Raw genomic sequence first — 26,394 nt, forward strand, 5'->3', positions numbered from 1 at the left:
CCTAGATTATGCTAATGAACTCTGAGAGACCAAGCCCTAAGGACATGTAATAACATTCAAGGAAGATATAGAAAACAATATTTAAAGAGAGATATTGTGCAAAGGGTTTTGCAAAATTACCAAACTGTTTGAAATTTTGTGTTGCCTTATGAAAAGCATTACTCGTGGTGTGCCGGGAGCTCTGAGTGTATGTGTCACGAGCAGAAGTCGTACTGGGTGAAAACTTAACTGTTTGATGCGGGCAAAGCAGCATGAAGGAGCAATGCACCAGACCCATGGGAATGGCAAAGCCTTCCCCATACAGTGCAGGCTTAGAACTGGCAACGCTTTCCTCTCGTCTCAGTGCAAATGTTGGCAGTGTGTGCAAAACCTACCAATCGCACCTTCTTCCTCCCAGAGGTTTACATGCTGAGACTCCTCACCCACAGAGACCGCTTACAAGACTAGCTAACCCTTCCCCCTGGGTTGTACACAGCAAACACACTGAGGCTCCCAGATGCTGTGTGATAGTTGGTACTCCTCCATCAGAGTGCACATATCCCACCTGACCCCAGCTTTTCAGTACATGTGTGTTTATTTGTCCTTCAATCCTCCATCGCCCCCAGTCAGGTTTCCAAGACCAAGCCGGGCTGGACTTGGCAATTACTTATATAAAATATATACATAAAACTGCATATGCATTATATATACATATATATATATAATATGTATATATATTATATATACATATAATATATATATATGCATACATGCATATATATGTATAAATATAAATACACACACACACCACAAAATGTACACCCAAGATGTAAGTACTAAAAACTCCATGTAAATAAACAGGCCTTTTGTTATTTCCATTAAATAATTTTACTATTATCTGTACACAAAATGTAGCCCAGTCTTTCAATGCATGTAACTACTGAATAGGTTTAAAAATCTCAGACATAAATATTCTGATTATTCCCCCTCTGATTTCTTAATTAAGTATCTACCAACACTGTAAAAACAATCCCTTAAGAACACAAGCCTTATCAAAAGATCAAAGGACGATATAAGAAATAACTTTGGCTTGCATTACCTGCCGACTGACGTTGGCCGGAGTAAACTGGTTCAGGATGGGCTGCAAGCCTGTGGCATCAGCAGCTGTTCTCTGGTCCAACCGATACTCCATAAAAATGGTGATGGGAGTGAGCTTGTCTCTAAATTCAGATTCATCCTGAAACAAAAGAGCTTCAGGTTAAAGGTGACATCAACCTAAACTGTTTGGAGGAATCCACAACGGTGGGGAACCACGAAAGCAGCTGAATTCATCACAGAATGTTCGGTTACATCTGAAAAACTGTGTTAACTGTGGTATGCATAAAGTAAAACTCACATGGTTGTTCAGTAAGAACTGTTCATCAGGCTGGGGCCTAGCAAACACAGAAGTGGATGATCACAGTCAGCTATTGGATGGATCACACGGCCCCCAATGGAGGAGCTAGAGAAATTACCCAAGGAGCTAAAGGGAACTGCAACCCTATAGGTGGAACAACAATATGAACTAACCAGTACCCCTCGGAGCTCGTGTCTCTAGCTGCATATGTATCAAAAGAAGGCCTAATCGGCCATCACTGCAAAGAGAGGCCCATTGGACTTGCAAACTTTATATGCCCCAGTACAGGGGAACCCCAGGGCCAAAAAGGGGGAGTGGGTGGGTAGGGGATTGGGGGGGTGGGTATGGGGGACTTTTGGGATAGCATTGAAAATGTAAACGAGGAAAATACCTAATAAAAAAATAAATTAAAAAAAAAAAAAAGAACTGTTCATCAGGTTTAGTTTTATAATGTAACACTTGACTCAAAACAAAACCAAAAAGCTACGAAGTGCATTAGTTGTGAACCAAAGTTCTCTGAAGAAACCACACGTATTTAACAGTCTGCTAAGAGCTGAGCTCTGCCAATTATGCAGAGGTGTAATACTTCAGATAATGAGCCAGAGTTGTTATAGAACAATATGAGTCCTTTCTAATAACTCTTAGCTATAAATCTCTGCATCTGACTTATTTTGCCATTGCTAGCTAAAACTATTGGAATCCATCAGAAAACCTGGTGGATCGCTCCCCGCCAGCAACCAAAGAATGGGATAAAGATCTGAATTCCACTGTCTTTTGTAGCCCACCTACTCAACAGCACACCAGCCTCCCTTTGTCCTGTGTTCGTAAAAACATACACAACACAGCCCAGAGTCTATGCTTCAGAGGATAAGGCCTCCAGCCATAGTCACTCACATTCCTTGAATAAATTCTTCTCTTGCCTTCCTTAAAGTGAGACTGTGATTTTATGCCAACATGGTAAAAGGAACACTCAGGCAGCTACCCAACACAGTAATCAGAATATTAATGTGGTTTTAAGCTGCCCAACCTTTCAACCTTTGCTTTCCTTCACAGTGTAAGGGCTGCTGAATTTCAGTTCGCCCATCCCTGCCTGCTCTGCTGACACCACTGTTTTCAAACTTGTCTAGAAATCTCTTGTGGTCACTCTTTCCTGATGACCGGGGTTTACACACCCATCTTGCGGGAGCCACTTCTTATAGAGATCTAATAGTGCATGTGTCACCAAACTGTGCGTCCCTCACTTTTGTTTTTTGTTTCTCCTTTGGATAACTGGGAATGAGCTCATACATAACCTCTGATTTCTTCCCATTTCACAGTTTAAGCCTCATCTATGCTGTCCCATATATACAGCTAGAGTATACATTACTGCTAGGTAATATGTTATAACAGTTTATCCACTCTTCTGTCAAAGATTACTTGTGGTTTCCCAGTTTGTTTTTGTTATTACAGGATTTTGTTGCAGTGATGATTCTACTTAAATAGTCACAAAATTCACCAGTTCTTATTTATTTTCCCAAACCTTCATAACAACTAAAGGATCATCAGCAAGGAAGGAGCTTCCACGCTTCACACCTGGACTAGTTAACAAACAGACCTGAATTAAATTTAACCTCGGATCTGTTCACAGTCGTGACTACCTCTAAAATAAATCCTCAGTGGTTCATCAGATCACAGGCTTTCCTTTTCTGCAGCTACATAAAATGGTCTTGCTTTTTTCCCCCTTCTTTATTCATGTAGAAAGTCCTCCTTCTAAATTCTCAATGTTTGTCCAGCCTAGAATGAATTCACCTTGGCCTACTTACTGATTTGGTAACTTGACATATGTCAAGCTTCATAGAACATTAGAAAATTTCCAGTTTTACTATTCTTTTGAACAGAGATTAATAAAGTATCAGAAATGGCTCATTCCTAAATTATAATGTTGCATAAAAATCATCTAGTCCTTATGTTCCTATCTGTAAAGTTTTGTTGTTTTTGTTTTGACTTGTTTTAATGGAGACTTAGGATGTGGAGGCAGGAGGATTATGAATCCAAGGTCATTTTCAGCTACAAAGCATGGTTCATGGCCAACCTAGACAACAGGTAACACTGCCTCCAAAAACAAACAAAACTAATTCCAAATACCTTCCCATTTTAGAAGTATCTATATATAAAATCCCATATGAGTGATCCTATAGCTATTGGGTTTTTGTATCTCGTTATGGCAGGTGTGTTACATATGTCTAAGAATTATGTTTTTTTAAATCCAAGTTTTCCTATATATTGATTAGTTAAGAAATTTTATAATTTAAGTCTAAATTTTATCTATTTTTATATCCCTTTTTATTACAAATTTTATGTAAATGCTTTTTCATTTTTTAAAATTTGTCAGACATTCCATGTAAATTAAATAGCATTTAAAGTAGACATACCTTTCCCCTATATTCTTCTCCTATGATAATCCATTGATAATTTAATTTAAGTAATTCTCCCTTATAATTGCTTTTACCTAAAAATCACATTCCCTGTCTTTTTCCAATCAATTTTTCAACTTACTTTCCTATTACTGATTCCTAAAGTGGTTTGGAGCTTAGGTATCCTTCACAAGTCTACATGGTTAAGGCTTGGTGGAACTGGGGCGACAAAAGCTTTAAGAAAGCCTAGGGGCTGGAGAGATGGCTCAGCGGTTAAGGGCACTGGCTGCTCTTCCAGGGGTCTTGGGTTCAATTCCCAGCACCCACATGACAGCTCACAGTCATCTGTAACTCTGTTTCCAGGGGACCTAATATCTTCTGACCACCACAGGGCACCAGACATGAATATGGTACATAGTCTCACGTGCAGGCAAAACAGCGATACACATAGTTCTAAAAGAAAGCATAATAGACAGCCTTAATATCTGGAATATGCCTTTAAAGAGATGGATGGATGGACAGATAGACAGACAGATGAAAGATAGATAGATAGATAGATAGATAGATAGATAGATAGATAGATAGGGATAGATACCAGGCACATACATGATACACATACATACATATATACAAACATGCATGCAAGTAAAACAAACACATACAACAAACAAATAATTCCTGCTTTGACTGAACATCATGTGATTCCCAAGTTGGACTGCTCCTATGCAAGGGCCCTGTACTCCATCACGCCAGAGTCCAGACGCATCTCTGTGCCAGGAACCCTTCATGTTCCACAAGGATCAAACAAGTCTCGAGCTGCAAAAGGCTTCCGTTAAATCTCAATCCCTGGCTGATGTCTACAGACAAACCCATCCCTGCGTCAGGCTCCATCTCTCGCCTCAAACTAGACTCACACAGAAGTTTACAACTCAGATTTTAAACTTAGCCACCGGGAATCTGTAGTAGATTGCTTACTTTTTGGAAACTGGAGAGTTTTGCAGACTTGAGAGTCCAGCAATATCTCCAGAAATAAGCTTTTTCAGGACTCATTCAGTAACACTGTAGCTTCTTTGAACATCCATCTGACAGTAATAAACTCTACCTTCAATACTGGCTTTGACACTGACTGGAAAAGCCAGTTTTCTCAGGTGTGCTTCTCTGAGCTTTTCATTTTAACTAAACACCAATGTACAGGTAGGAAAACTCACATACATGAAAGGGAGAAGGAGAGTAACTACAAGGAAAAGGTAATGGTGCGGGAAGTGTCTTACCCGAAGATAAGCGACCAGTTCCTCACACTGCATCTGTCCCCCCCTGAAAACAGTCATGGTCTTGGAGTGGCCCGGGGACCTGTTATGGAGAAACAGTGCTCGTCGGATGGCTCCCTTCTGCTTGAGTTTATCCAATAGAAGCTCCACCTGGAAGTCTATACAAACCACAGCAGTTATAACCAACACATTCCTGGCCGGCACATGGCTGTCCTAGCAATCTAGACTTTTCCTGCAGGCAGAGATACTCATTTCTGAAAAGCAACTTCCTTCTACATTTATTTAAATGCCTAAGCATTGTGGTGAGGCAGCAACACATTAACTCCAGAAACTAATAACTAAATAATTCACTTGTCCCCCCAAAAATGTCATATGCAATTACAATGACAGTAGTGAAACCAAGTTATGGGGGGGCGGATCTGCTTTTAATTTAAGCTAAGGGGGAAAAGGCTTTAAATTTAAGCTAAGCAAGGATGTCCATGGACTGAAACAGAAGTAAATTAAGATTTTTCCCACTGGGTGAGGGGAGCAGGCTTCTGGTAGAATGCCTGAGACCCTGGGTTCCACCCCCCTTACAGTATATATAGGCATACAACATGTGCGCGCGCGCGCGCGCGCGCGCACACACACACACACACACACACACACACACACGATATGGTAAGTATTGATTAATGTGCATCCACACCATTACATTGAGTATTACGAACAGTTTATATCACTTGCAACGGCGTTTCCAATGAAGCTGCCCTTTAATGTGACAACTGAATATGTCCCTCCTTCAGCATATGGCCAAAGAGAATCTAATGGGTAACAAATCATATAAATGAATACGCAGGCAATTGTTACAATTACTGCCTCCTAGTATTTATCTCTTTAAGAAGTTGCTTAAAAGGAACTTGTGCAAAATTTTAAAACCTCAAGTCTCTTTGTCTACTTCTTTAAGTGTTTAACCTCGAATGCGGGTGTATCCCCTTTCTGGTCTCCACGGGTACATCCTTGCAGCTCCTCAGACAAAGTGCGCTCAGTCCACCACAGACTTAAACAGTCCTAGGCATCCCTCTGCTCTCTCATTCCCTTGTGGTCTCCATATAAATCAGATCTTGCAGTGAGGTCCTGCTTGCCATCCTGTGCACATCACACTGAGAGCAGCTCCTTTAGCATTCTTCTCCAGCCTGCTCCTACTCACTAGCAGAAGTCACCCACCATTCAGCTGGCAAGCCATGCTCTCAGACCACATCAATCATTTCAGCATAGAAGGAATGGTGTCGGCGCCACAGACTAAACGCAGCAACACAAAGGTTACACTCTTTCCAAGGCAAGGGATGGCCTTCCCCAGCTCTCAGTAGAGCACAGATTCATAAACAATGACACCTCCCCTGGGCCCCATTTACCTCCTATCATTAACCACTCAACATCCTCAATGCTGCCTCCTATTTACCATTCTTATGCTCAGTGTCCAGCAACAACAAAATACTGTCTCTGAGCTGACCTACGAGCTGCCAAAGAAAATACTAGGATATAATTACTTAATCTTAAATGTCTTCAAGCACAAACATTCAGGTTAGAGGGATAACAGCTCCTTGACTAACTGACTGCATCGTGTGCCCTGACGCTGCTGACCCAGCACAGGAAGATACTCACTGAGCTTGCGTGGAAGGGTTCCCTTGCCGTCTGCCTTTAAGCAGAATCTGACATTAAAACTGTAAGAAAAAATGTTTTCAAATGTAAATTCTGTAATCTAGTTTAGGTATATTACTGAAAACTGAATACCACACAAATCTCACATTTCTAATGTAACTCCCCCTTCCTATCTGGGGTGGTGGGAGATGGTTCTAGCAACCAGCCGTTCACTCTCCAACAACAAATCAGCGCATCGCGAGAGCTCTGACATAACACAGTGTTGTGTCTGCAGACAGCCGACATCCTCCAACTTTAAGTCACCCACCCACAGAATAGTTGCAACACCCACAGCATAGTTATAACATTTTATACAACGCAAATACTATGTGAATATCTGCTGTATTGCATTTTTAAGGAATGTCAAGAAAAAAGTCTGCCCATCTCCAGAACAGACACAATTTTTATTCTATATTTCTCTCCATGATTTATTGGATTGACAAATGCAGAAAACAGATAGTAGAGTCTGCATTATAAAAAAAAATTTTCATCTTTCTTTATGTTTTAATAGTCTAGTATTTATCTATGTATTAAGTGTGTGTATGTATGTACATATGTACATATGTACTCACTTATGTGCACATACATGGAAGTCAACTGTCCACTTTGGGTGTCCTCCCCTATCATTCTCTGTCTAATTGAGACATGGCCTCTTATTCACTGAAATAGGATGCAAAATATATTTGTCACTCTGTGCCATGATCACTATTAGAAGAGCCCGGGCTCCTCTGTCAAATGGGGTTGTGTCTGCATACACTGCTCTAGGTATCCCACTGGAAGCCCTCTAATGGTGACTACATTAGCAGCACTTACCCAGCACTCACAGGAAAGGAAGCCCTCTAATGGTGACTACATTAGCAGCACTTACCCAGCACTCACAGGAAAGGTGAGAGCAGACAAGAACAGTCAAAATGTCAGCTAAACCCTAAACAGCCTAGTTGCCAACCAAGCACATAGCGAGTGTTACATACTGCTTAGCGTAATCCAATGGAGAATGAGGACTGCAAACGTTCAATGTTTGTAGCAATCACTCAAGAGAGCCAGGAAAATGCCCTTCTCAGACTCATTTCATATAAAGTTTTCCTATCTACGCACCACACCTGTTAGTCCTATCTGACCTTCTGTAAAGGACCATGAACAGAGTTCCTCAAGATAAGCTGCTCTCCTTATACGTCAGTCAAGACTCCTTATTAGGTGAGTTTTATATTTATTTGGACATACATGAAAATGTTTAAGTTTTTAAAATAACACGAGCCGGGCGTGGTGGTGCACGCCTTTAATCCCAGCACCTGGGAGGCAGAGGCAGGCGGATTTCTGAGTTCAAGGCCAGCCTGGTCTACAAAATGAGTTCCAGGACAGCCAGGGCTACACAGAGAAACCCTGTCTCGAAAAACCAAAAAAATAAAATAAAATAAAATAATGCGAATCAATTTAAATAAAAGATACTATAACTATAATACTATAGTTATATAGTACAGCTAAATGAAAATATAGCAAAACTCAGGGAAATTTCATATTTAAGATAAAAAAGAAATTATGATACAGAGAATAACACACTAGATTTATGAAAAATAGACTCATGTGTGTGTGTGTGTGTGTGTGTGCGTAACAAGCAAAAGACAAAATAGAGAAAAATAATTTTTGTGATATTATTTACATATATGTAGTCTGAGAAAAAACACATCCTGTTATAAACTTAAATTTTCAGAAGGGCCTATTTATAATTAAAATTAAAATGTTTTGAAGTCTGCTTACCTTTTTCTTCTTCTTGAATACACTTTTGACCAAATACAATACATTAAAAATCTTTCTCATACTGTTATAAACTATTTCTGGAACCTTCTAGACAGCTTCCTTGAAAGTGTACCTTCTATAGCCTTATCTGTAACATGGATATAGACTGCATTCATAGAAACTGCCTGGGTTTCTTCTTTCAGCCATGCCAGCTAAATTTGTGTTGTTTGTACAATGACTGAACTATTAATCATCACAACTACTAAACAAAGATCCTTACCAGGAAACCTTGAGAGCTGTCCCAGGCAACGGGCAGATCTTATTGTCTTGATTTAAAATGCTAGGGTACACTTCAAGGCCAGCATTTACCGTGACAACGGGTCTGGCTCTAGTTTTAAGTGAGAGAGAAAGAGGGGGAGGGAGGGAGGGATGGAGGGAGGGACGGAGGGAGGGACGGAGGGAGGGAGGGAGGGAGAGGGAGGGGGAGGAGGAGGAGGAAAAGGAGAGAAAGGTTATTTAAAAATAAATTGATTAAATTCTCATTCAATACAGATGCAATTTAATGCCCATTACTATTGGTAATAGCAATGACAATTGTACTAGCCTAGATGTAAACATAAGATTCCTGACTGTCTCATTTTACCCACAACTGACCTAATTCAGCCCTGCACCTTGGCAAATGTTCAATTCCAGGCAAGTGAGACGATCGATCAGCCTACCTGAGTTCAGCACACTAAAGCACAACTGTTACTAGTTATAGGTCATCCAGCTAATTAGAGTGAACACAGGGAGGAATGTGTGTGTCATAAATCCATCTGTGCTGACAGGCATATGTATAGGAAAGGAGAACAGCTCCTGCAAGGCAGGCAGAATTCCTACAGATCATACTTAAGGCAGACGTGACTTCTAAATGACGAGAATATTTACAGTACAGCATACACATGCTTATTTTATACTCTTTAAAGATTTGTTTTTATTAATTAAATTTGTGCATTTGGAGTGGAATATGGGTGGGAGTGAGCACAGATGCCTGCAGAAGCCAGCAAAGGATATCAGATCCCGGGGAGATGGAGTTACAGGCCTGACATAGATGCTAGGAACTGAACTTGGGTCCTCTGCAAGAACAGTAAATGCTCCTAACTCCATTCTTAACTGCTAGGCCATCTCTCCAACCCATTTTAGCCCTTTAAATTTCTTACATACTTACCTCATGCAAGTGTTTATTAATTTCATAACAATTTATGAATTATATTATTAACAATAATTATAAAACTAAAACAATAAACTAAAATATATCTGAGTATCCCATCCCCACATCCTGAAAATCCAAACAATAAAATATTATGGAGTCTCAAATCTACAACATTTTGAGTACCAAAAAGATGACCAAAAATGTTGTGGACTATTTCAAGTTTTGGACTTTGAGAGTAGAAAGGTTTCATGCTTAACTGAGTCTCTGCACATACTTGAAAACCTATAAACCTCCAAAACCTGAAGCACTTCTGGTCCCAAGCCTTTCAAATAATGAATATTCAACTTAAGACTACATTTTTGCAAAATTCAGATGCACAAGTCTGAGTTTTATATTCAAGAACAATGGGGTCAGGTCAATGAGGCTGCTTCAAATGACAAATCTTGGAAGCCTGTAAGGGTTTTTGTTGTTAGGTTTTTGTTGTGGTTGGGGTGGGTGGTATTTGTTTGTTGTGGTTCTCAAGACAAGGTCTCTCTGTGTAACAGCCCTGGCTATCCTGGACTGGCTATGTACACCAGGCTGGCCTTGAACTCATGGAAATCTCCCTGCCTCTGCCTCCTAAGTGCTGGGATTAAAGATGTGCACCACTACTTCTGGCTGGGTCTGTAAGTTTATGTTCTCCGTGGCTATGATGAACTTGATGAATCACAGAACCTTACATGGTTCCAATGGAAACTCTCTTGCCAAGTTCAGCCCATAACAGTACAAGAACCCCAACCTATTCAAAAGGTCAGTGGCGTTCTGAGGCAGAGGAAGTGATGACCAATAGAACTGAGAGCACGTATACAGCTAAAAAATGTGTGTTCTAGATTAAATAAAAGAGTTTTGATGTTCATGACATACCACCTTTATGGTCATGTAATACTGAGGCACAAGTACCAACTTAGTTTCACTGCCTCTTCTACAAAAATGTAAACCTTTTACAGAGACAAAGTTTGGAGCTGAGATGAAAGGATGGACCATCCAGAGACTACCCCACCCAGGGATCCATCCCATAATTAGCCACCAAACCCAGACACTATTGCATATGCCAGCAATTTTTGCTGAAAGGACCCTGGTATAGCTGTCTCTTGTGAGGCTATGCCAGTGCCTGGCAAACACATAAGTGGATGTTCACAGTCAGCTATTGGATGTATCACAGGGCCCCCAATGGAGGAGCTAGAGAAAGTACCCAAGGAGCTGAAGGGGTCTGCAACCCTATAGTTAGAACAACAATATGAACTAACCAGTACCCCCAGAGTTCGTGTCTCTAGCTACTTATGTAGCAGAAGATGACCTAGTCAGCCATCATTGGGAAGAGAGGCCCCTTGGTCTTGCAAACTTTATATGCCCCAGTACAGGGGAACGCCAGGGTCAAGAAGTGGGAGTGGGTGGGTAGGGGAGCAGGGTGGGGGGAGGATGTAGGGGACTTTTGGGATAGCATTTGAAATGTAAATGAAGAAAATAACTAATAAAAAATTGGAAAAAAAATGTAAACCTTTACCATCTTAAATTCATTCTGGGGAGGCAGAGGGCCCAAGCTCAGTGGGTTTTTTTTTTTTTTCTTTTTTTTTTTTGGTTTGGTTTGGTTTGGGGTTTTTCCCATTTATTTATTTATATTAGATATTGTTGTTCCACCTATAGGGTTGCAGACCCCTTTAGCTCCTTGGGTACTTTCTCTAGCTTCTCCATTAGGAGCACTGTGTTCCATCCTATAGATGACTGTGAGCATCCATTTCTGTATTTGCCAGGCACTGGCATAGCCTGGCTCAAGACAGCTATATGGAAAGGACCAAGCCCAGTGTTTTGTGTACACAAGGCAAGGATACTCCCAGCTACTACCCATACATTTTAGGAGTGACTAAAAATGTAGGACAATGTCTTCACACAAAATGTAAAGGCTATGAAAGAAAATTCTGAATAGTCTTTAAAAAATATTTTTAAAAAACTATAGCTCTCTATTCTTTGAGAGTTTCTTGAATAGAATAATTTTGTCACTATAAGAAAATCAAACTGAAATTCAAATGAAGACTTAAACATTTTTCAAATAATTTAAAATATTCCTGTATTAAAGTATATGCAACATACCTGTATAAGACAGCTCGATCCACACCAAAAGCTCCTACAACTAAGTCTTGAGAGAGAGAAAAGCATATTAATAATAAAAATAAGTTTTAAAACATACATTACTCCGGCATGTTTACTGCTCCTGGGTTTTATTCTCAAAGCCAAGAAGTTTGATGATAATATGCACAAGGCAAAACTATTTCCAAACAGTGAATAAACTCTCATCCTCCGTTAGACTCTCCTTCAGCTAGTCAAGAACATTTTAGAGGGCTAGAGAGATGCTTTGGTGCTTACAAGCACTGGACAGGGTTGTGCACGTGGCTCTAATCCTAATGTGCCCCTACTTGGAAATGAGACTTTCCAGAAGCTCCCAAGCCAGTGAAGGTGCAGCAGCACACACACCCTGTCTCAAATAAGGAGGAAAGGCAAGAATCAGCCCGGAGGCACTCCACACACATCTCCAACCTCCTCATGCACCAGAGACACACCTAAGTCAAACACCACCACACCTTGGCACACACCACACACAGACATACACACACACACACACACACACACACACACATACGCGAGTGGGTGCCTTTGAAGTAACAGATATAGAATTTTGTCCTGAGGAAATGCATAGAGGCATACAACAACAACAACAAAATATATAATAAAGGTAAAATAGGATACAGTGGTTATCTGTTAGAATGGGAAATATGAAATTCATGTTTTAGAATAATAAATGTTTCAAAGAAATAAAATACATGATGAAAAGTAACTAAAGCATGGTGTTACTTTGTTAAATTATATATACATATATATAATTGAAGAGATAGTTCTGCAGTTAAAGAACACTGGCTGTTCTTCCTGAAGATCAAAGTTTAATTCCATCATCCACAAAGTGACTCACAACTGTCTGTAACTACAGATCATGGGGTGTGACACCCTCTTCTGGCCTCTGTAGGCACTGAACACATGATGCACAAACATATATGCAAGAAAAACACCCATTTATATAAAATAATAAAAACCTAGACATTTTACATGCATAATATATTTGTATATTCATATGAATGAATGAATGAATGAATGAATGAATGAATGATCTGGGCATGGTGTTGCACACCTGTAATCACAGCCACTCAAAAGGCAACAGCAGGAAGATTATGGGTTCCAGGACAAGCTGGGGTACATTAAAAAAAATTAAAAAAAGGGGCTGGAGAGATGGCTCAGTGGTTAAGAGCACCGACTGCTCTTCCGAAGGTCCTGAGTTCAAATCCCAGCAACCACATGGTGGCTCACAACCAACCATAACGAAATCTGATGCCCTCCTCTGGAGTTTCTGAGGACAGCTACAGTGTACTTACATATAGTAAATAAAATAAACCTTTAAAGAAAAGTGCCTCAAACAATCACAAAATAGAGGTGCATTGGGGGAATATGCAGATACATTTGGTGCTATTAAGCTTTGTAGTGCACACACTGCACTCATAACAAAGCTCTGAAATAATGCCAGCTCACAGACAAACCTCATGTCTCATTTCTAAAGCATGGCACCAAGCTAAGACCCAGAATCCAGAGTGGCTATTTCAACAACAGAGATCATCTGGGTCTTCAAAATTTTACTCCATGTAAGGAAAGAATCAATTTTGATCCTAGATCCACTATAATACTCAAAAAATGTAGAAATCGCCGGGCGTGGTAGCACACGCCTTTAATCCCAGCACTCGGGAGGCAGAGGCAGGTGGATTTCTTAGTTCGAGGCCAGCCTGGTCTACAAAGTGAGTTCCAGGACAGCCAGGGCTATACAGAGAAACCCTGTCTCGAAAAACCAAAAAAAAAAAAAAATGTAGAAATCTAAGCTGATGGTCTCACTCTAACAGACTAACTCCATGGGAAACCTTGGGTAAGTTACCCTTTTACAGTTACTTCAACATCTACAAAATGGCCTCAATATAGTGACCATAGTGACCTCAATTAACTAAATTCCACACCATTGCTGTTGGGAAAATTCAGTGAAATGGTACTTGTTTTGTTTTGTTATAGATGGGAGTGATTAGTCCAGGCTAGGCAGATGGCTCTGTGGGCAAAGGTCCTACCGCACAAAGCATGAGGACTTGAGTTTGTATTTCCCCAACACTCAAGCCAGATTCGGTGCTATGAACCTGTAATCCTAGCATGGGACTAGGGCAAGAGACAGCAGGATGTCTAGGCTTGCTCAACCAGCATAGCCAAATTTATGAGCTCCAGTGATGGACCTTGTCTCAAAACATAAGGTGTCAGAGGAAAACAGAAGACATGACCTCTGGCCTCCACATGCAGGTGCATTCAATGTATGCATGCATACACACACACACACACAGTGATTGCACCAGTTCATAAAAATACTAGCTCCTTAAAAACAAAAGGCAATAGATGCCATTTTAAAAACTTGGAATGTAGCCGGGCGTGGTGGCGCACACCTTTAATCCCAGCACTCGGGAGGCAGAGGCAGGCGGATTTCTGAGTTCGAGGCCAGCCTGGTCTACAGAGTGAGTTCCAGGACAGCCAGGGCTATACAGAGAAACCCTGTCTCGGGGGAAAAAAAAAACCTTGGAATGTGCATTTGGCTTTCTATTTCATATTGTATACTCCCATCAAAAAGAGCTGTTTAAAGTCTTCATCAGTGTTTAAACATTAAATGGGATGATGGACAAGAAAAGAATAATTAATACTTTGGGAATGAAAAACCCAGAGTCACACATATTTGCAGAAAAGTACCTGGATATCCATTCCTGTCTACATCTGTAGCTCCCTTCATTGAATAGCCAAAGCTTGGGGGCATGCTCTGAGCAGCCCACTGCCCCTCGAGGATTTGAGATGGCACCGAATTCAAGCCTGTGGATCTTCCATTGAAGATATAAACAAGTCCCTTTTTATCTTCACCACCATATGGAGCAGCAATTGCAATATCTGTGGACAAAAGGGAACAGGGTGAAGAGGATGAAGAGAAGAGGAATAGTGAATTAGAAAGTGGGCAGGATGGCCAGAAGACATCCTTGGTATTAACACTCTTCATACAACACATCTGTTAGGTCAGCTGTTGGGGTAAAGTTCTGCAGAACAGCAGTCTAGGGTATAACAGGGGAACAAGCCTATAATCCCAGCACTCAAGAGACTAACCCGGGAGGATTCTGAGTTCAACGTCAGCCTGGCTCCAGAGCGAGACTCTCTGAAGATGACAGAAAACAAAAGGGGGAAGTGTACTTCAAGAGATTCACGGAAAACTATGCAACAGTGACATTAATCTAGAGGCAGGGGCCCTGGGTCTGACCTTGGACAAGAGACCAGATTTATGAATCTAAAATGCTTCATCTTACATTACAGATGTGGATGAGGACACACAAAAACACTCATCAAAAGTCCATTTTGACACTTTTGACCCCTCCTTCTAATTCATTTGTGAGTTTTATCTTACAAAATGAAAATCTAGTTCATAAATTTCAAAGTTCTGCCTTCTTCATTCTGTTCAATTTATACTGAAACAAAATAAACACAAAATTTTTAATTCTTTAAAGCAATCCTATGTGACACTAAATGGTGGCTTGAAGATAAACATACCAATTCCTCCTTCCTCTGATGCTAGTCCAAACATGGTCATCTCTTTGACTTATAATGGCCCTGATACCAGCTATACCAAATTGCTTCAGTGTCCTTACTTAACAACCTTATGCCTCCTTGGTAACATCGCCTGACATACTAAACATGCCTGGGTTGTGCATTCTTTATGTGAGACCATCAAGGCTGGAAATATCTCAAACACCATGGTAACTCCATTCTAGTGCTCTTTAAAAAAGAATATTTCCTACATATACACTCACCCTGTTGCATGCTGAATTCCTCAAGAATGTGTGTGGGTGATTACCCTCTTTTTTATTTTGTTTTGTTTTGTTTTATTGGAGACAGGGATTCTCTATGTACAAGCGCCCTCTTGTAGACCAGGCTGGCCTCAAACTCAAGAGATCCACCTGCCTCTGCCTCCCAAGTGCTGGGATTAAAGGTGTGTGCCACCACCACCTGACTAAGGATGTGTGTAGGTGATCAACCTCTGTTTCTTGCTATTTTGCTTTGCTATTTTCTATGTAGCTTTAGCTGGCCTGGAACACACTATGAAGACTAGGCTGGCCTCAAATTCATAGAGATCTGCTTACCTCTCCCTCCAGAACACTGGACTTAAAGGTGTGCACCATCATTCCAGCTTCGACTAGCCTCTGATTTTCAGCACCTAGAAGACTATCTGGTAGCCACAAGCTCTAAGAATATGTCATTCTTTGAAAATATGTATTTGCATCATGTAAAGTAGTCCTTTTACCCTTTTCTAAGTTTTTAAAAGATAACTCAAATTGACATATGCATTAAGAAAATACTGACTGGGATTGGAGAGGTGGTTCAGCAGTTAAGAGCACTGACTGCTCTTCTAGAGGTCCTGAGTTCAGTTCCCAGCAACCACATGGTGGCTCACAACCATTTGTATTGGGATCCAACACCCTCTTCTGGTGTATCTGAAGACAGCTACAGTATATTCTGGCGTGTCTGATGTATACATATACATAAAATTAATTAAATTCATTAATTAAAAATGAAAATATTGATTAGTTTCCCAGCAAAAGATGGCTCTAGTCTATGGGGTTATTTAGTATGAGCTGTCTCTTTCTAACCCCGTCAATATTGCATACACAGTTATTGTCTCCCTCTCTGCTGCTGTCTGGAGCCACTTGCACTGTCATGAACTCACTTCCTCCCTGGATTGCACTACTGTTCTCTTTAGTTTTTTTTTTTTATTATTAAATTTTTTATTAGGTATTTTTTCATTTACATTTCAAATGCTATCCCCAAAGTCCCCTATACCCTCCCCCTGCCCTGCTCCCCAACCCACCCACTCCTGTTTCCTGGCCCTGGCATACCCCTGTACTGGGGCATATGATCTTCGCAATACCAAGAGCATTTCCTCTCATTGATAGCCGACTAGGCCATCCTCTGCTACATATACAGCTAGAGACACAAGCTCTGGGGGACTGGAGGGGGGTGGGGGGTACTGGTTAGTTCATATCGTTGTTCCTCCTATAGGGTTGCAGACCCCTTTAGCTCCTTGGGTACTTTCTCTAGCTACTTCATTGGGGGCCCTGTGTTCCATCCAATAGATGGCTGTGAGCATCCACTTCTGTATCTGCCAGGCATTGGCATAGCCTCACAAGAAACAGCTATATCAGGGTCCTGTCAGCAAAATCTTGCTGGCATATGCAATAGTGTCTGGGTTTGGTGGTTGTATGTGAGATGGATCCCTGGATGGGGCAGTCTCTGGATGGTCTTTCCTTCTGTCTTAGCTCCAAACTTTGTCTCTGTAACTCCTTCCATGGGTATTTTGTTCCCCATTCTAAGAAGGAACGAATTATCCACACTTTGGTCTTCCTTCTTCTTGAGTTTCATGTGTTCTGTAAATTGTATCTTGGATATTCTAAGTTTTTGGGCTAATATCCACTTATCAGTGAGTACATATCATGTCAGTTCTTTTGTGATTGGGTTACCTCACTCAGGATGATATCCTCCAGATACATCCATTTGCCTAGAAATTTCACATATTCATTGTTTTTAATAGCTGAGTAGTACTCCATTGTGTAAATGTACCACATTTTCTGTATCCATTCCTCTGTTGAGGGACATCTGGGTTCTTTCCAGCTTCTGGCTACTATAAGTAAGGCTGCTATGACCATAGTGGAGCATTCTCTTTAGGTTTTAACCCTTCCCTCTGTTTTGTTTTGTTAGGCAATAATGACAAAAACTGCACAGAATTACCCGAGTCTACATAACAATACAAAGCCTAACTTAATGTTTCATTTTCCACATCCATTTTGCTGTGGTTTGACTGTGAAATGTCCTGTCCCTCAGCCCATAGACTTCTGTGTTTGAATTCTTGGTCGCCAGCTAGTGGCGCTGACCTGGAGAGCTGTGGGACATCACAGAGGTGGACCCTGACTGGGGAAGTGGATGAGTGTTTCAGGGAGAGGGAGCAGGCCATGAGGCCTTATCATCTGGCCTCACTTCCCATCTGTGCTCTGCATTCTGCAGATAGACACAAGAGACCAGGTCCTTTCTGCTTCTGCTGCCACTGCTCTCAGACTATAAGCCAAAGAAAACCCTTCTTCCTGTGGTGGTTTAAATATAGTTGGCCCAGGGAATGGCACTATAAGGAGGTGTGGCCTTGATGGAGTGGGTGTGTCCCTGTGGGTATGGGCTAAAAGACCATGTGGGAGACAGTCTTCTAGCAAGCTTCAGATGAAGATGGAGAACTCTCAGATCCTCCTGCACCATGTCTGCTTGGATGCTGCCATGTTCCCACCTTGAAGATGAAGATGATAATGATAATGGCCTGAACTGCTAAACCGGTAAGTCAGCCTCAGTTAAATGTTGTCCTTATAAGAGTTGCCATGGTCATGGTATCTGTTCACAGCAGTAAAACCCTAACTAAGATACTCCGTTAAGTTGCTTCATATCTGGTAACAGCAACACGTAACTAATTCGCCTTTTGCTGGTACCTAGTGAGGTGGAGGACTGAAACAGGCATTCACTGTTACCAGATCTGAACAAAATGAGATTGGAACTAACAGCACAAAAATGCATGTTTACATAAACATGGCTCAGGTAATCTTCCACTAAAGATTTACCATTCACGGTTCCCTACAGACCATCAACACCTCCTAAGGTATTATCTCCTAACAGTAAAACTTCTTTGTAAAAATCTTTTCAAAGATTTTTGCTGTTGTTTACACATGCTGTCAAATAACATAACAAAAATATGAAAAGCAAAATGACAATGTCCAGGAAATGTGACTTTAAAGTGACTAGAATACCTTTGGAACAAAGCAACAGCTTTCTGTCTTAGTTGTTCCAGAAAGCCTGGGAGCCAGAGCCCAGCTGAAATGAAAGGGACCTGATAATTTTACACAAGGTAGAAAATCAAATACAGTTTTCTTTCTTACCTCCAGGTTTTACTGTCAGTGAGCAGTGACCTACAGTGGTCTTTCCATAACTTGTTATAAGCTTTATTCTAAGGTTGAATGCTATGTTCTTTGATGACAAAAAAAAAAAAAAAAAAAGATTTAAGACTATTTTAGGAAGCAAAATATACCCTGGTCTAGTTATTCGCTAAGTCTGAAATCTTCTATGGTTATTCAAACTGGCCTGTGACACACAGCTCTCCACAGGGCAGGAGTGGAGGTGTTTCCTTTCCACTATGCAGTCAGAGTCATCTGTACTACTGAATTTATCAAGTCTTCTTCCTAGTAACTTTCTAATATATTGCTTAAACCCAAATATATTGCTGATTATGCAAACAAACCAACAATTCTTCTCTCCTCACTATTCTTTTACAAAAATCCTTGTAACCTATATTTTATGTATCTAATTTTTAATCTGTATTTCAGGCTTCGGAAAAGAGCTGTGTAGTAGTAAAAGCCAACTTTTATTTTAAAAGGTATCTGTAACTACTGAAATATAAGACCACCATAACACAATGAGCATAAGCCATTTAACAAGTCCCCATGAAAAGACATATAACCTCTCTCTGAGGTTTCACTATAAAGCTTCGACAAAAAAAAAAAAAAAAAAAAAAAAAAAACTCTAGTGGAAACTCATGCCTGAGTTAGGCTTTAAGTCATTATTGCTTTGACAAAGCCTGGGAGCTAGTTTTTCACTTGGAAGCAAATGGACACTAGAGGGCACTGACAGGCAGCAGGATGCAGAGGGCTCCCTGAGATTGAAGGCTTTCAGAATTGAATCATCTCTAGCCCAGGAAAGCTTTTGACATTTTTTGCTCATTTTTAAGGAAAAAGAAATAGCAATCTGTTTTTTAAATTTGGTGTCAGTGATGTGCTCTCCGTCTTTCCGGGAGGTTTGCACATAGGAGCTCCTGTACATGGCGTTTTAGGACTTCCTCTGGTGACACAGAAAGGCGCTTGGATCTTACCATTGAAGCCATCCTGGTCCAGGTCTCCCAATGGAGCTATGGCACTTCCAAACCTGGCAAAAACCTCAAAGCCGTTCAGCTTTGTAGTCTGGAAGTCTCCCACTGCTCTCTGCAGAGACACTGAGACCTGGCCGACCTCCTGGAGTTTCCCATCAGAACCTCGGTCCATGAACAGCGGGGCTCCAATAAACACATCTGCATAACTGAAAGAAGAGAACATCCTCACACACAAAATCAAACTCTATCTGACAGTTGTTATTTCTCTTAATTTTCTATTTTATTCTACGGGTGGGTTTTTTTATTTGGTTGGTTGGGTTGGTTGGGTTGGTTGGTTGGTTGGTTTGGCTTTTTGAGACAAGGTCTCTCTGTGTAGCCCTTGCTGTCCTAGAACTTGCTCTGTAGACCAGGCAGAACTCAAACTAACAGAGATCCACCTGATTCTTCTAGGATTAAGGGGGTACCAGGTCGTCATGTGTGTCTGTGTCCCACATGTGTACCTGGCACCCTCAGATGCCAGAAAGGGGCTTTGGATCCCTTAGAACTGGATTTAGGTGGTTATGAGCCACCAAGTGGGTGCTGAGACTCAAACCCAAGCCCTCTGCAAGACAAGCCAGTGCTCTTAACCACTGAGCAGTCTTTCCAGCTCCTCATCAGCACATTCTTATTAAAACTCCTCTTTTTCACTCAATCTCTACTTCCCACCCATTTGCAGGCTTCTTATAGCTACATGGCTCAATGGTAGGTCATTCATAAAATTACATTGTCCTGGTTTAAGATAGTGGTTCTCAACCGATTGGTCTTGACCCAGTGGTTGGTTAGGTCAGAGGCAAATATTAGAGGCAGAATATTAGATATTCTTAATATCAGATGCTTACATTCATATTTGTAACATCAGATTCATAACAGTAGCAAACTTACAGTTATGAGGTAGCAATGAAATAATTTTAGTTGGGGTCACCACAACATGAAGAAGGGTCACACCATCAGGAAGGTTGAGAACCACTGTGTTAGAGCTATTTTAAAATTTAGGACCAACTCAAGGGTTTCCTCATATTTATTATTAGGGAGCATCAACTTGTTTTCTTAAAATGACAGGAGATTAACAGGAAGGAGACAAAGAAACAGAAGAAAAACTGTTTAGTTTTAGTCAAGCACTTATAAACACAGAGGAAAATGGTTTCTGGAAACATTTTTTTAAAACTTACTCATCCCCATTAATGTCAGTAGCAGCTACAGAAAATCCAAAATATGCAGCCATCTGAAGAAGAAGATAGAACAAAACATTTACATTTCATTCAGCCAGATGAACATTTACACTAATATTTATATCTCAGAGAAAGGCTGATTTCTTTCTCTGTGCATTTAGGGTTTCAATGCAATGTCTTTTTGTCTGTTTCCTAAGACGATGGCCATCCGTTAATGAGGCTTTTTTAATTTCTCTAGATTTATAAGCAGAACACATTTCATGTCCATCATCGCAGGGCCTAAGCCATGAGGCTTTTCATTCCTCCTCTCTCTGAACCTAATGCAGCCAGGAAAGAGGCCCCAGCCTGCATACAAACACTGGGAGGATCTTTCTCTGCCCACTGTGGAACTTCTCCTTTGTTGTTACCAATTTGTAACTTAGTTCTCTGAGACACACAAACGAGAATATTATAAAACATCTCTACTCACTCCGAATGGATTGTACTAAACTGAAGAACTTATATTTTGCAATGCAGCTATGCATATGCGATCAATAATACACACACCTGTATTGTGCTTTTGGCATCTGATAAAACTAAAACACGTAAGCCATCCTTTTCTTGTCTTGTCTTTTCTTTTGATTATGGGGTTTTCGAGACAGGGTTTTTCTGGGTAGCCCTGGCTGTCCTAGAACTCACTCTGCAGATCAGGCTGGCCTCAAACTCACAGAACCACCTGGCTCTGCCTCCCTAGTGCTGGAATTAAAGGCTTCATGGGTAATTCTCCCTGGCCCCAACTGGATAATTCTTTAAGGAAACACTGATGACATCAAGGAAATTTTATGCTTTTGTATAAGTTTTATTTTTTAAAAAGCAGCAAAGAAAAACAAGCTATAATATACAGAGACAAAAGGATTTGCTAAACCAAGATATTCTGTTTAAAAACAAAGGTAAAATATCTGAAACCAGGTGAGCAGTGAAAGCAGAGGGCAGGAAGATCTGAGTTTGAGGTCAGCCTAGTCTACATAGTAAGTGCCAGGACAGTCAGGACTATCCAGAGAAACCTTGTCTCAGAAAAACAAAAAAACAAACAAACAAAAAAAACCCCAAAGCCTGTCATAGTTCTATTTATAGCTTTGTATGTATGGACCTATTAAACTATTTCCACAAAACACTGACTGACACAAGATAACACACTGGAAATGGAATCTGTCACGCAGACTTGAACAGCAGCAGCAAGAGGGGCCTTCTGCAGCGTGTGTCAGGCTACTCTGCAGATGACTTCTGTATTTTCACTTTCTACACTCTCCTCAGTGAATTTTCATAACGGGGTATGAATTTTAATACCATACCTGTTCACCAGTAAAATTGTGTAAAGAGGACATATTTTTCCCATCATAAATATAAACCTGTGTAGAAAAAATGAGATATTTAAAATTAATGATATCTACAGATGGGGGTGGTATATGAATATGTTTGTGGAGATATGGGCATGGGGGGAGGGGAAGGGTGCTTGTACATGTGTCAAAGTTGAGTGTCTTCATCACTTTTTGAGACAGTCGTTCATTTGTATGATGACTGGATGGTGAGCAGCAGGGGTCCACCTGTCTCTACACAGCACCAGGGTTACAGCGTGATGGGCCTCCTTTCAGATGCCCACCCGGAATCCAAATAGCAGACCTCATGCTTTTGAGATATCTTCTGACCCCAGCCCCTTCTCCCCCATAGGTTTAAAAACACCTTTTTCATCTTACCATTCCCAAAGTCCTTGCTGCTCTTGGAACTCCTGAGACAAAATCTGGGAGAAGGGGGGGAATAAAAACTTAATTACTGACTCATCCCATATACAGTTACCAAACTGAGCCACTATTGTGGATGCCAAGAAGTGCATGCTGAAAGGAGCCTGATATGGCTGTCTCCTGAGAGGCCCTGCCAGAGCCTGACTAATACAGAGGTGGATGTTAGCAGCCAACCACTTGACTGAGTGTCCTTAATAGAGGAGTTAGAGAATGGACAGAAGGAGCTGAAGGGGTTTGCAACCCCATAGGAAGAACAACAATATCAACCAACCAGACCCCCCAGAACTCCCAAAGACTAAGCCATCAACAAAGGAGTACGCATAGTTCCAGCTGCATATGTAGCAGAGGATGGCCTTGTCATGCATCAATGGAAGGAGAGGACCTAGGTCCAATGAATGCCCAATAGATGCCCCGGTGTAGGGGAATCAAGAGTGGGGAGGTGGGAGTGGGTGGATGTGTGGAGGAACACCCTCATAGAAGCAGTGGGGGGAGGATGTGATAGGGGGTGTCCAGGAGGGAGGGAAACTGGAAATGGGGATAACATTTGAAATGTAAATAAAGAAAATATCCATTTAAAAAAAAAAGAAAGAAAGAAAAGAAAGAAAAGAAAAAAAACTTAATTATTCTTTTTTTGGGGGGTTTCGAGACAGGGTTTCTCTGTGTAGCCTGGCTGTCCTGGAACTCACTCTATAGACCAGGCTGGCCTCGAACTCAGAAATTCACCTGCCTCTGCCTCCCGAGTGCTGGGATTAAAGGCGTGTGCCACCACGCCCGGCTTAATTACTCATTTTTAAGACAAACACTGGAATTTACAGATGGAGGTACTCTACCAGAGAGCTTTAAATTTTATAAATTCAGTAGAAAACAAACTAGAGACCTTTTCGATCGATGTTGGATACAAAGTAACCTACCTTGCATTTTAAATTATAAAAACAGTATTAAGAACTCAAATATGAGCCGGGCGTGGTGGCGCACGCCTTTAATCCCAGCACTCGGGAGGCAGAGGCAGGCGGATTTCTGAGTTCGAGGCCAGCCTGGTCTACAAAGTGAGTGCCAGGACAGCCAGGGCTACACAGAGAAACCCTGTCTCGAAAAACCAAAAAAAAAAAAAAAAAAAAAAAAAAGAACTCAAATATGCCAGGAGTGGTGGCACACACACCTTTAATACCAACACTCAGTAGGCAGGGGCAGGAGGATCTCTGTGGAGGCAGGCAGATTAACTTTGATGCCAGCCTGGTTTACAGAGTGAGTTCAAGGACAGCCAGGAACTCAAAAACATGCATGTAAGCCCTCAAATGACTCACCATCTTATTAAACAGGAACAGAAAGATCAAGGCGGGGGGAGTTATATTACAGTAGGGAAAAACAATACCTAGCTGAAATGAGACTGTGGCTGGGGCCAGAAGCAGGACCTATGTGATTTCCAGGCTGACTACACTGGAAGCAGGGCAAGGAGGAAGGAGGAACAGCCTGCTCCTGACTATGACCACAAGCCACAGATAACCCAGAAGAGGAAAAGCCTCTCCACCCAGACAGAATTTACCAGGGCCTCAAAAGGGACAGGCAAAGAGCTCCAGGCCCCCAGCAGTCCTGCCAGGCAGAACTTGTCCCCTGCCGCCCCCCCCAAACCCCACCCCTCTGACACTTTCTTCCTTCTGTATGTTCCACAGCCAGGATTGCAAACTGCTAAGCTTTCCAGCCTTTGTGTTTCCAGCGCTTATTTGGAGAACACGATGGGTAACCCAAGTTCTTCCTACCTTCAATGCCGTCACCATTGAAGTCTCCCACGGCCACAGAGTAACCTAGACAGGAACGAAAGGTGAGACACGGTGATTCTCTTCAGACTCTTTGACGCTTCTTTCTCCTCCAGGGGTAAAGAATTTACACACATGTGACAAGAAAAGTTTAAAGCGAGTCGGTCAAGTACTCAAAAAGAGCATCCGGTTCGTATTAGAAAACTAAGACAAGGAGTGTTAAAGACAGGGAAGTCTGCAGGTACAAGGACTAACAGATTCTCAGTCATCAAGTCCTCCCCTCGTGGTGTGACTTGCTTCCATAAATAACAAAGAAACTTAAAGAGGGAGAACAAACACTGATGTATTCTCAGACCAAAACCTGTGTCCAAAAGGCCAGTAGTCAAAAGGCCTCCGCCGTGACTTGGTACAATGGGCAAGCAGCTTGCCCTGACCCTCAACATCATTCCTCATCACACAGACATGGAAATGGTGTGTGCGGCAGACTTGCGAGGATTATATAAGCAATATGAAGGAAACACAGACAACGCCCAGAGCACAGGAGTGACATTTCAAGGTTATTATCACTAGCCATGTACAATCAGCACTTTCTTCCGTTTTAGTTGCTGAATTAGAGCATAACCTATGTGTTCAACACCCATTCAACGCTGTCTGCCCCTTTGACGCTTTTTAAACAACCTAGTTCACAGTGATTGTTGTTTTTTTACTTAAAGTAGTATATGCAAAATTACAGGGCAACCATCCCAAATCTCCAGGCAACTGTATATTTTGTGTTTACTTACCCAAATAACTGTCATCAAAAATTGCTTGTGCAGTCCGTGTTGCTAATTGGTTATTATATTTGATGCTGTAGACATTTGGGTCATATTTAGATATGATTTCTGCCACTTGGTCGGAAATGAGCTGACCTGTGGTGGAGGGAAGACAAGAATGAGTGAAGTAGCCCTCTCAAGGGAACATCAGAGTGGTGCCTTCGTGAACAAAGTGCCGGCTAGATATGATTATTATTTCTGGTGTTTCGTTTCCTTTTGCTGTTCGTGGCATGGGGTCTCACTATGTACTCCAGGCTGGTTTCGAACTCAATTCTTCTGCCTCAGCTCTGAGGGCTGGGCTTCCTACAGATCCTGACTAGACATTACTATTTCTAATTACTAGTCTCAAGTTGACAACCAAAAAAAAAAAAAAAAAAAAAAAAAAAAAAAAACCTTGTGTAAAATAATCCTCTGTGAATTGAGCCTTTTAATTGTATATTGCAGGCCAGTTATATAAACATGATATCAATACATCAATACATCTTAGAAGAGATGTCTTAAATAAGTTAATGGGATACTGAGAATCACAAAATCTAGCTTCATTCATAGTTGTTTGGAAGAAATACCCAATTCTACTCGCTTGGCTACACTAACAGGTTAAGGCATGCTTAGTAAGAAGAAAAACAAATCCAAGCTTGGTATTTTACGTTTTCTCTCCCCTGAACTGGGAGCTAGGGGTTGAAGCCCCACAGGCCTATAAGTACTCCATCAGGAAGTGGCACACTCCAGGCTATAAACGGAAGCTGTCAGAGCAGTTCTGCCTAACAAGAAAGCAGCAGCCCTTATTTCTTCATTTGCACCTTCTTAAAATGCTGCCTTTGTTTCACAGAAATAAAATGTAATTAAAACTTTCCAATAGCTGCATAACTCACAGAACACACACTTTTCTGTCTTAGCTAGTGTGTCTCTCAGAGTGGCCCAGGCTGTTGCTGTTGATGCCTGGTTTTTCTAGATGTCTTCTCAACTTTTCATTTATTCTTTATTTTGTTGTTGTTGTTGTTGTTGTTGTTGTTGTTGTTTGGTTTTTTAAGACAGGGTTCCTCTGTATAGCCCTGGCTGTCCTGGAACTCACTCTGGAGACCAGGCTAGCCTCAAACTCAGAGATCCACC

The 26,394-nt window shown here is 41.3% G+C and overlaps 1 protein-coding gene across 2 annotated transcripts in view; it reads right to left on the reverse strand.

The window, feature by feature from the left end:
* The window catches only part of Itgav (integrin subunit alpha V), an 83,193-nt gene that overhangs the window by 16,746 nt on the left and 40,053 nt on the right, over positions 1-26,394 (reverse strand). For both annotated transcript variants that reach the window (XM_021184294.3, XM_021184288.3), the window contains exons 7-18: positions 25,255-25,380; positions 24,476-24,520; positions 22,674-22,717; positions 22,272-22,328; positions 20,941-20,993; positions 19,736-19,938; positions 14,494-14,685; positions 11,770-11,815; positions 8,731-8,838; positions 6,681-6,739; positions 5,040-5,194; positions 1,079-1,216 (exon numbers count right to left, since the gene is read on the reverse strand). In XM_021184294.3, coding sequence (XP_021039953.1) covers positions 1,079-1,216; positions 5,040-5,194; positions 6,681-6,739; positions 8,731-8,838; positions 11,770-11,815; positions 14,494-14,685; positions 19,736-19,938; positions 20,941-20,993; positions 22,272-22,328; positions 22,674-22,717; positions 24,476-24,520; positions 25,255-25,380 — 1,226 coding nt within the window. The remainder of the gene's footprint in view (positions 1-1,078; positions 1,217-5,039; positions 5,195-6,680; positions 6,740-8,730; positions 8,839-11,769; positions 11,816-14,493; positions 14,686-19,735; positions 19,939-20,940; positions 20,994-22,271; positions 22,329-22,673; positions 22,718-24,475; positions 24,521-25,254; positions 25,381-26,394) is intronic.

The sequence above is a fragment of the Mus caroli genome, unplaced genomic scaffold (assembly GCF_978045245.1).
Source record: "Mus caroli unplaced genomic scaffold, Mus_caroli_1 scaffold_2, whole genome shotgun sequence".
Classification (NCBI taxonomy): Eukaryota; Metazoa; Chordata; class Mammalia; order Rodentia; family Muridae; genus Mus; species Mus caroli.